Here is an 11,290-nt window from a genome sequence, read left to right as displayed (position 1 = left end):
TAAGAGGCCACTCTTATAAATTTTTTTAGCTTCAAAGTCATACTGGATAAGCACTTCTAATTTTAATATTATGATATACGCTGCGGAAGGTTCACATTCGGCAGACTAGAAGACTAACTACGATTTTAAGACGACTCAAGACCCAAAAATTTGAAAATGAAAAGGAGACTTCGTTGATTGCAACTGATTTATTTCATCCGTACGACATGTTTCGAACCATAGAGGTCATTATCAAGTAACTTGGTAATTGGTACAGTACAATGGGTCAATATTAGGTACTTGGTAATAGGTACTTGATAATGACCTCTATGGTTCGAATCATGTCGTCCGGACGAAATAAATCAGTGGAAATCAACGAAGTCTCCTTTTCATTTTCTTGTTTTAACTTCCACATATTTGAACTTAATACAATTGAATGGACCCAAAAATTTATTTTTCCTTTTAATGAGTTCAATATGGCTATAAAAAGGCAAATATTATTGCTTAGTTTTGATTTTTAGTTTTACCACTTGGCGACATCGGCGTAATTGGTTATTTAGAATTCATATCATATCATCAACGGTCAGTAAACGTGCCAAAATTTAAGTATTATCTTTCATATACAAATCATATCGTATCTATTATTTAATTCAACATGCACAAATGGCAAAATTGCAAATTGGATATTTCCTAAAAAGACTATTTTTGCTCTTTTTTGTAACAGCGAGTTGACATCCTTACAAAAGATCCAAATTGATGGATTTATACAATGGTAATAGCATATTTTTGAGAATATAAATTCGTTATCATAGCAGAATTGAAAATCGGCCGATAAATTAATGTGTCAGCCAGGAGACTAGCAATGTGACACAGCAATGTTAAGAATGGAGATAATAGGATGCGTTGAGGACCTTCTGGTCTGGTTCGTCTTTACTGCCTGATAAATTGAAGCTTAAGAACATATCTATAAAAAAATTCCGCATTAAAGGAAATGGCATCATTAATTAATGCATTGCATTTTATAAAAATCGCGTCTCATAATAATGCTTCCATTCGTCTGATTCATTACAAATAATCTTTTCCATTAATATTATAGAGGCATTGTGGGTAATTTTTTTGATTTCATCATCATGGAATAGCCATAAAAAATTTCTGCATAAATTATTATGAAATTATCATCAAAATTACTGCAAAATATTTTTATATTTCCAAAACTCTATATTGCCTTAAAATCTGTATCCCAATGATCAGATCCAGTTATTTTTTCATTGAGTCTTATTATTTGTTCAAAGAGAAACAAAAACAGTGGCGCCAATGATTAAAAAAACTCACTAATAGTCACTAAGAAAACTTCGGCCTCAAAATATTTTTCATCAGCATCCCCTATGAACGATATGTCCCGTAAATAACCGAAGGGTTATAAAGGTTTATTATAAAGAGCTCGGTTATTCCCTGACAACTCATACAACGTGGCCAATCTGGAGGCTATGATCCTTGAATCCTGCCTTGATGAACGAATCGGGAGTTTGCTCCAGAAAAGACCATTACAAATGACCTCCGTTGATACCGGTGGTGGCCGCCACAGATTTATGATGCAAGGAACTTTCCGAAGACTAGAGTTATATTCTCAATCAGGGTCGAGGGTCACTAATATATTATCTTCTCAGTCCATGCAGAGGACTTAAACAATGGTAATAGTATATTTTGAGAATATAATTCGTTATCAAAGCAGAATTGATGATCAGCCAATAAATTAATGCGTCAGCCAGGAGACTGGCAATATGTCACAGCAAGGTTAAGAATGGAGATAAGTAGATGCGTTGGAGATCTTCAGATCTGGTTCGTTTGTCTGATTAATTGAAGCACAAGAATTACCAGGAGGTATTTTTTATATTGTCTTGAAAATGCCTTTAAAACATGGTATTTTTTTATAAAATTTCACAATGTCTTAAAATATGTGTCCAAGTAAAGAGGGATGCAAACAACTTATAGAGTATTAGAAAGGATTTGGATTCTTGTCTGAGACCAAGAAGAAATAAATGGTAGATCTTGTTATACCAGAGTTGGTCGTTGATTCCGTACAATAATTGATTCTTCAGCCTCGATAATTTCTTTCATTCTCTCTCCCCTGCGAGCGAGGCGTTTCAGGGATGATGGACCTCTTCGTTCACATCGAGGATTAAACGACTATCCAAGAATCATCCCTGGCAGCCCGTGGAACGTTGTCCACCTGAATGTTGTGGTCTTCGGAACCCCTGATGACGGAATAATCGGTTGATGGCACCAGGAAAGATTGGAATGGGTGATCTCCGGAGATGACGCTGTATCCGTCGTACTTCCTGCGCACCTCAATGGCCTTCGCGTTCCCAAAAGCAGGTACCGATGGCGAGACTGCGGTGATGCCAGGGTTGGCCGCCACGAAGTTGTGATACGCTGACTTGCCGAAGAGCAGGTTGATCTCCTTGACTCCGGGGGCGAGGCTGAGCTGCTCGGAGCTCAGGACGAACACGGCCATGGAGGAGTCTGCCGGGGTCGAGCTGCCTTTCTGGAAGTCCACGTTGTGGCACAGGAAAGCCGGGCTCTGGGCCTTCTGGTACGTGGCGTAGTAGTTGTCGATGATGCCGCAGCGGTAGTTGTAGTAGTCGTTTTCCGGAACGGGCGCTCCGTTGGCGGTGCTCCTGAACTCGAAGGTGGGTATGTCAGTGTCCGAAGACTTGGCGAGCGGCACGAGGAGACCATTCAGGAAGGAGAAGGAATTCTCGACGTTCCCCAGCCTGATGAACTGCTCATTATTCAGGTCTGGATTCAAACGAGACAAAAAATTGGATAACCACAAGGTAGATGAACTTCGTCATAGTTAGATTGAAAATATAAAATGTGTGAAAAGTAATAATTGAAAAATCATAGTTTGATTGGCTTTGGAATGCAAACAGATATTTAAAACATCTTTTAAGGCTTGATTTGGTGGAAATGCGATATATCCAATATAAAATAGAAAATAAAAATTGTAACTTCCAAACTATAATAAACCTCCAGTAAAGACCTTGGATTTTCATTCTATGTCATTTACAAACCTTAAAAATGGCAGAGAATGTCAAAACCATGGTCGGTAGTGGAGTTATACGTAAAAATGTGTATATAACCATTTTTTGTTTATATTTTATCATGGATAAACAGATTTTTGGCGGTGGGCGTGTTTTATGGAAATTTCAAATTTAGGTGTGGCTGAGAATTTTTACATCTTCCGGGACTTGTTGTACTCATGATACCTTCTCTAGTCGTTGCAATTTTACTATCATTGGAGACTGTAAAAAGGCCACAAACTAGGCTATAAAACCATTAATCTCATTCCCTCTCAGTTGAAATGAGAAGAATTCAAGAAAATTTAATGAATCAGGAATGAGAGGGAAAGTTGTAAATTAAGTCGTATGAGTGCTTTACATAATTTTTCTTGATTCAAGGCATGGCAATTCAACTTAAAGCTTTGAGAGGAGTATAAGAAAATTCAACGAAATTGATATTAACCTCATTGTTCTACGATACTACTTAATACATGTAGCACTGCATGTAACTTAATTTTACGGCAATGTTCACAAAAGATTTGAAGTTTTAACGAGCTTTAAGCGAGTTTACATTGCGTTTACTTAGCGATATATATTAATGTAAATTGCATTATATTTTATGAACGTAAAATTATTTAGCATGTGATTTCAATCGTACATCTACCAGTGAGTGGAGGAAAATCTGGTTATTTTCTAATTTGTTGGAGGTTATTGACTTACGGTGAGGCTTGGCGAAAACGGTGGCCACAAGGCCCAAAAAAATGACTGACTTCAGCATTGTGACCTTTTTCAAACTCTTGGTTGCTCTCTGCTTAGACACTTTGGGTTTGAATGGTAAAGTTACAGCCATATTTCATTTTATATACCCTCTAAGACTCTCTCGGTGCCTATGCCTTATCAGTTGGTATCATTCTCGTTGCAATCACGAGAATATCTCTCTAAATATGTTTCTGAGAAATATGAAAATGAACACAAAACAACATTAACCGAAGCAATGAAAGTTAACACAATCAAAAATAGAGTTCTGGTTACCTTTTTCACGTCCTCTTTCTACGTCCGGCGACTATTTTTCAGCGTTCTAATATCCTTCCTTATCTCCTGAGCGTAATTTGGCCACCTTGAGCAATGAGTTGAGTCTGAGACTGATTCAAAGTGGCTTCTTAAATGCGAACGAGATGAATGACCTGGGTCCATAACTGACCGTGAGAAGATTTTGCTTGTTATCCCCTACGTGAATACTTCAATATTTTAAAACTTTTTTTCCTATCATATTCAGTTGTTAATTTGGTTGAGCAATGTGAAAAATATAATGGGAAAATCATAAATTATTCCAAAAAAATTAAATATGAAAAGCTGATCTCATTTTCAACCTCAAATTGATCAAATCTCTTTCAAAAACCTTTTCATTTCAATGTTTATAATAAAAGGCTATAAATGCAATGATGAGTCACGCTGTCCACTGATTAACGGTGAAGTGATGCAACACGGTAATGCAATACAATAAAACTTAGGCATTAACGCTCGAATTATGATTCATCAAGAATATCTTTTTTGGGACGATAGACAGGTATAGCTTCGATATCCTATAGTTTCATGCATTTAATTGCAAATACTTTCCAAAAATTTTCAATGTCAACATTAATTTGCCCAACTTATATTCTAGTAATTGCGAGTATTTCACTCACCAGCATGTATAATTCTAGAATCAAAATAGTGAAATTCTTAACTAGGAAATTAAGATTGAGGTTAATTCACCACACCACATATGTGTTGATCAAAATTTGAGACCTCAAGTGTCCATAGTTTGCTCCAATGTTAGAGAATATTCCCTTTTTATTTAAAAAAATTAGAAGTCAATTAGAAACGTAGTGCAATTTAATTTATTGGTATCATATTTTCGATGAGATTGAAAAGAGAATAGAACCACTTCAGTTCAGTTCAATAGCAATTTTCATTCCAAACTTTTTAACAGAGGACCTCTGTTTTCTTTAGCAGTAGTTGTTGAATAAGTGTATTCCTTAGCTGCTCTAGATGAATTCTGCTCGGTTTCTTGCGGAATAGATTGTTTTCATGCCATTTGTAATAAGTACGGATATTTTCATTCGCTTTTTAATGCATCCCGAAAATAAATCTCTTACCCATTGTAATGGCGCGCTATACAACAGGTAATCAATAGAAAATAGTGCTTTTTGCATATTAAGGACTTCTACTAGAGGATAAAAACCTCTTTTATCGCCTCACCCTCCGCACGGAGCTCAATATTTGCGGTATTAGACCTTTATTGTAATGCTGGAGTCATTACCTAGGCAATCATACAATCAACCGATTATCTCGTTATAAAATATGTACATATATGTAAGCGAATATACTCCTCTAAGCATTTTTCTACGGTTGCTCCACGTATGTTTTCTTCACTGTACTATTGACGCAAAACGTTTTTAGCTTGAAATATTCCCATCACCAGTAGAATATTCTCAGGGAGACTTAATTTCACAACAGGAATTGCTGAGCCAGACCGATAGTGTTATTTGGAATGAAAACTGAATACTGGGGTAATCTTAGAAAGGTCGCCTGGTAGACGCGAAGCGTGAAGATCCTAATTAAGCCAGTATCTTTTTGATGACTATATTCAATGTTTTATACGTAAGTAATTTCTTTAATTTAAAATGGCATACAAATCGTTGATGACATTTCCAAAGAGTTCCATTACAATTCGCTACTTACCCTCACTGTTCTACGACTTCAAAATAAAACCATTTTCCTACGTAACCATTTCATGGATTTGACTATACATACTTTTACGCAAGTGCGTGAAATATTATCAGATTAAAGATTAACGCACTAGCAGGAGTAGAGCAATCGTCAGATGAAAGGACTCTAAGAAGCTATTAACAGCGTCATTAGAGGGAATGACCGTCGTTAGTCCCTGTGACATGACCTTTAACCACAGCTTCTGCCAACTATATTACCTGTGTCAATCGTAAAACTTAATGTGACGGAATAGTGGCGGTTTCGGATAGCTTGAAGTTTAATTCAGCATACGTAATGTACTGGTTTGAAGCAAACGAAGCAATTTTAAAAGCTTTAACTAGCCACAATATATTTTCCATTAATTTTTTATATCATTTTCATGAAATCATGTAATTATTTGAAGAAAACTTTATTCTTAACTATTGCCGTAACTCAACAGCAATCCCTCTCCATAAATCCATTCAACCAAAATAACGAGTGTTGATTATTTGGTCACGGAAAAAATCATAAAAAATGAAAATTCATTTGAACGTGTGCAAATACAAAAAATATTTATTAATAATGGGTTTTTTATTTGAGCTTTGAATATTCATGCATAAAACCATGATTGTGAACGATGATAGTTTTTATCAAATGTGAGATCCTCGGAATTTTTTCCAAAATCTCTGTGAAGCTATAAAAACAACATCAATTAATGTAGGTAGTGACAACAAATTATCGCCAATGTGACGTCTTCTCAAGCGAATTTTAGTATCAAATCAAAAGCAATGAAAACATAGTGATACTTAGATATATTAAGCAATGAACAAATATTCTTCCTTAATTCCTCCGACCCATTATTAGCCTAAAAGCAGTAAAATATGTGTATTGATCGCCATTAAATTAGGTTAAATAATCTATGAAGGTTTTATGCTGAGAATTAATTAATAAACTACAGTAAAGATTGTGAATAATGTTGTTTTTATTCTTGCTTTAGGTTAAATATCTTTCTCAGCTGGAAGTTTATTCAAAGGACCAACGAATTTGCAGTGATACATTTCAAAATTTTAAGATTCAGGTTCTAGAAGTAAATTCTGTAACCTTAGTGCACTTCCTTCGAGTTTTACTGGTTCGATCCTTTTCTCGTGTATTTTTTTTTTAACTCCGCTACACTGGCGTATTTTTGTTTATTTATTATTTTTATTTATTTACTTATTAGTTTATTTATTTTTTACAAAGACAATCTGTAATTATTCTGTACTTATAATGGGAAATACCTAATCTGATTTCAATCGTCCATTTTTTTTAAAAATCGTATGCGTGAAGGAAATTTTATATAAAAGTTCTTTGAGCTGAAAGTGATATTTAAGCCTCTGGTTTGAATTTGTTTTAAAATAATTCTCCAACAATTTCCTCTAAATCATGGGACTGTATTTTTAGGACTAATTTTTTAAATTTGAAATGACCCACACAAGCTAGGTTGATAATCAATTATGCATTATTTTCACGAATATACAAAGAAAAAAATGAAATTCGATCTGGGATGAAAATTATTAGGATGAAACTTCTCTATCAGTGTGTAATTTATTGAATTGAGACTTGCCTTGAACCTAGACTTGAGAGAAGCAGCTATTCTTAAATTTGGTTATTAATATTGACATGCTTACACATTTCCAAGGCACCTCGTGTGTAGACGTGAAAGGAACTTCGAACTAATGATCACCTGAAAATGTTTCACAAAACCTCCAGCTTCATTGATAACTTTTTATCCCATAATGAAAATGTTTTTCAAGCTGATGAGTCAAATAGAAGGGCACTCGAAATATTGACTAAAGTTGATTTGATTCGCGGAATTAAATCCGAAGAAATGTGTATTCAAACGCTAAAACACCGAAGCTGGTGAGTTAGTTCCGATTTCAATGCTTAATACAACTATTGGTTGTTGACAAAATTATTTGATCATTGCAATTTCACCTTTATTATTAGTTAATAGCCTGACCTCATGAGGTTACTCTTCTGGATGAACGTGTTTGCATTGTAAATAAGATAAAATAATATTTATTGATTCAATAAATTTATTTTATTACCATAGTAACTGCTTCAAAAACAAATTGTTCATAAATGAAACATTTTCAATTCTCAAAGTAATATTTTAACCTTTTCGCCATCTACTTCTTGCGTGGAATTTCTAGCATGGGAAAACCCTTTTGGTTAGGCTAACGAAATAAATGGCAGTAAAATTAACATTCTTCATGTCCATTTATTTTTTATGCATTATATACCTCAATTTACATTCAGACAAGGAAATATTCCGTAAAAATTGAAAATAGCACACTGACAGGTTCATTCGCTTTAATTGACCTTTTCTGATACTATATAAAATGGGTATACAGAAATCAAGGTTTGTGCACAATTATCTTGTAAACATTGAGTGTATTTCAGACCATGTTGAGGATACAAGACAATCATAACTACACTTAAACCCGCACAATGTTGGCTACGACTCCACATCTCGCAAATTTAAATCAATGAAAGTGGCTGAAATCAAATAGTTCGCGTCATTACTTGGCTGTATTGAAGAACACATATTTCGAAACGAGATTACTACTAGTACCATTTTCCATGGCAAAATTTGGTCGAAGATTTTGGACATTGAGTCCTCTGGCATCCGTTTCACTAAAAGTGCCCTCATGACTGAGTTCCAAGCGGCCGAAAATCAACCAGAAATCCTCGTCCACGATTGAAAGGTCACGGATGTTTTTGTCATGGAAGAAAATCTTTCAAACGCACTCTCGTCCGGAATTTTTCCCGACTTTCGTAAGGCATTTCGCCGTTGTTTTTCGGAAGCCAATCACAAGATTCTTGTTCACCCCGCAGGCCGCAGAACGCTGGGTGTGGATGGCTTCCATTGGAGTTTTGTAGGTCTCGGGTGCTTAGCCGAAGAATCCACCGCCGCCGCCGCCGCCGAAGGAGGATGACTGAGCGGCCGCCTGGCTGCCACTGAATCCGCCCCCGAATCCGCCTCCGGGGAATCCTCCTAATCCGCCGCCGCCACCGAAGGAGGCAGATCCCGCCTGAGCAGAACTGCCGCTGAGCCCACCCCCGAAGCCAAACTGACGCTTCACTCGGTGGTCTGCGGGAGATAAGTAAAAATTGCATTGTAACTCTTACACAGTAACTACCATAGAGGTATCTCCATTAGGCCACTTGGGGTCACTGAAATAATGTCTGGTTAGTGATAACTGGAGCATGGTACAGCCGTAACCCTTGCTTCGGAATGTTTATGAAAATGCTCAGTGAAAATTTCATTGTAGGTCTTTCACAGTATTCTAAACACAAATACTACAATAGATAAATCTCCAGTTCGGATCTCTCCAGGACGGGCCACTTTAATAATAATGCCTTGTTAGTGTTTACTGGAACATGGTTCAGGAATATCTCTTGCTACAGAAAATTTTAAAGTTACAATAAAGCGAAGATATTCAGAATAACATTTCTTAAATAAAAGAATGCAATAGAATTTGTGCATTGCGGGTGACTCCCGTAAAGTTATCACCGTGGCTAGTGCCAGAATACTTAAATTAGAATGCAATTTATAAAACTTTTAGGTTAACTCGCGTCTCATGGCTTAAAAGTCTACCTTTCATCCCCTCTGCTGAGGACCTCTACAGGGCTAATACCACATGAAGGTGCAAGACAAGGTCCCCGGCAGAAGGGAAGAAACTTTTATTTGTTTATTTATTTATTTAAATTACCCCCGGAAACAGCTCAATGAGGGCTATACATCGTGGGGTTTCAACAACTGACAAAGACGCATATACACCCATACCCTGGATAGGAGCACCCTACCCAAGCGGGACTCGAACCCGCAACCTACGGTGTGGCAGACGAGGACTGAACCCCGCAGCTACCGAGGCCGGAAAACGTTTACTTTTAAGCCACAGGACGCGGGTTAATCCGAAAGTTTTATAAACTGACTGCAAAATCGCGAAACAGTTTTTTTGAACTTCATGAAATAATTCGTTCACTCCAGTTTAAAAACTGGACAAAATTATGTATTATAAATAATATGGATAAATAAGGTATCATAAAACCAACCCGGAATGTTCTGACGCCCGCTGAAACGCATTTAATTGGTTTTACAAAAGTCAAAACTCGAGTCACTCGCGATTGAGCGATTCGAATTTCATGGGTAAATAAATTATAATCAGGACTGTTAACTGGAATTCAAAAACATCTTGTGAGAAGTGATCAGAATGGCTAATTTATATGCCTCTATTTTCATATTTGTCTAAATTTTTACCCACGCATAGTTTTTGTCGTTTCCACGAAATACAGTCACCGAAGGCATAAACTATAGTTATAGATATACCTTTGCCAACAAATAACACTGTACCTTTCAAATTATGATTGCCATTTCTCACAAGGTTCTTATTAGTTGTAATGCTCTATGAAATGAAATAGTTATATTACTGTTAAATTTCCCATGACTTAAGATTTTTGCTTTATATGCCAACAAAGTTTTGTAAAAAAGAGCAGACCAGGCTAGTTGTAGTGATGGGCGCAGTGGAGATATCTCTCGTTCGAATTCGTTTTTGGTGAATTATCCCTCTCTTAAAACTTAAGCCACCATCTTGAAACATACAGGGTTAAAATTTGATAATGTAACCTCTATTTTCATTCATATGTAATATTTTTTATTCAATATTCTGTAAAATGTTTGAAAAACTCTACTCTATAGGTCTTGAAAATTTCAAGATAACAAGGTAGTTTTAAAGAAGATATAGCTCACGAAAAATGACACAATAATGAATGACTCCCGGTCCAAAAAAATGACTCCCAGTCTAGCGGTAGTATTACGCCTTCTTAGGTCTAAAAAAGAAACGAAAAAATTAACCATTCTGAGTGCCTTACTTTCAGTTGGTAGTGCCGTGGCGAGGACCACTAGGCACAGGATGATGACGGCCTGCTTCATGACTGCGGGTCCCGTTTCTCCGGGGTAGTTCAACTAAGACGGGAAACTGATGATTGAAGTGTGCCTACCAGCTCAAAAACCTCGTCTTATATACACGTGCAGTTAGGACATGATTTGCAAAGGAGGAAAGAACGCCCCAATGAAAGTTCCTGGCACTGTTTTTGGGAAAGCCAAGTCCATGGGCGCAAAGTGATGCACGAGTTTCTCAACATAGCCCCGGGTGTCCAACAGTTTATTTCGGCTTGGACGGTGGACGATGCTGACGTCTATTTTCACCATTTCGCTCACTTCAGAGGCCAATACTGATGGAGGTCATTGCTGTAGACAATTTTCCTCGTTCGATTCCGGGCAGAAATAATGATTGGCTGGAATTGTGTAGCAGGTGACTTACTACTGATGAAAAAAGCGACCACTGTTTCCTTCTTTCGATGAAAATAAATATTTTTCCTCCAAAATGTTTGCAATGTACCTACTTGTCTGTGCCCTTGCGCAATTTTAATAATGTAAATGGAATTGAAAACGCGCTACTTACTGATAAGGTGTT

At 36.6% G+C, this 11,290-nt stretch overlaps 1 protein-coding gene across 1 annotated transcript; it reads right to left on the bottom strand.

The window, feature by feature from the left end:
* Positions 1 to 8,014: 8,014 nt before the first annotated feature.
* Positions 8,015 to 10,808, bottom strand: LOC124153857 (acanthoscurrin-1-like). The gene is made up of 2 exons (XM_046527239.1): positions 10,686 to 10,808; positions 8,015 to 8,904 (listed from the first exon to the last, which is right to left on the bottom strand). Exons 1-2 carry the CDS (start codon positions 10,744 to 10,746, stop codon positions 8,705 to 8,707), a joined length of 261 nt encoding a protein of 86 aa, XP_046383195.1. The 5' UTR covers positions 10,747 to 10,808; the 3' UTR covers positions 8,015 to 8,704.
* Between the last annotated feature and the right edge of the window lie 482 nt (positions 10,809 to 11,290).

Source organism: Ischnura elegans, chromosome 2 (assembly GCF_921293095.1).
Source record: "Ischnura elegans chromosome 2, ioIscEleg1.1, whole genome shotgun sequence".
Classification (NCBI taxonomy): Eukaryota; Metazoa; Arthropoda; class Insecta; order Odonata; family Coenagrionidae; genus Ischnura; species Ischnura elegans.
The sequence above is the reverse complement of the archived record's forward strand: the minus strand, read 5'-3'. Positions and strand labels throughout refer to the sequence as shown.

Coding starts and splice junctions, on each gene's coding strand:
- LOC124153857 (XM_046527239.1), bottom strand. CDS start 10,746: ATGAAGCAGGCCGTCATCATCCTGTGCCTAGTGGTCCTCGCCACGGCA. Junction 8,905..10,685: donor CACGGCACTACCAACTGAAA/GTAAGGCACTCA, acceptor TATCTCCCGCAG/ACCACCGAGTGAAGCGTCAG.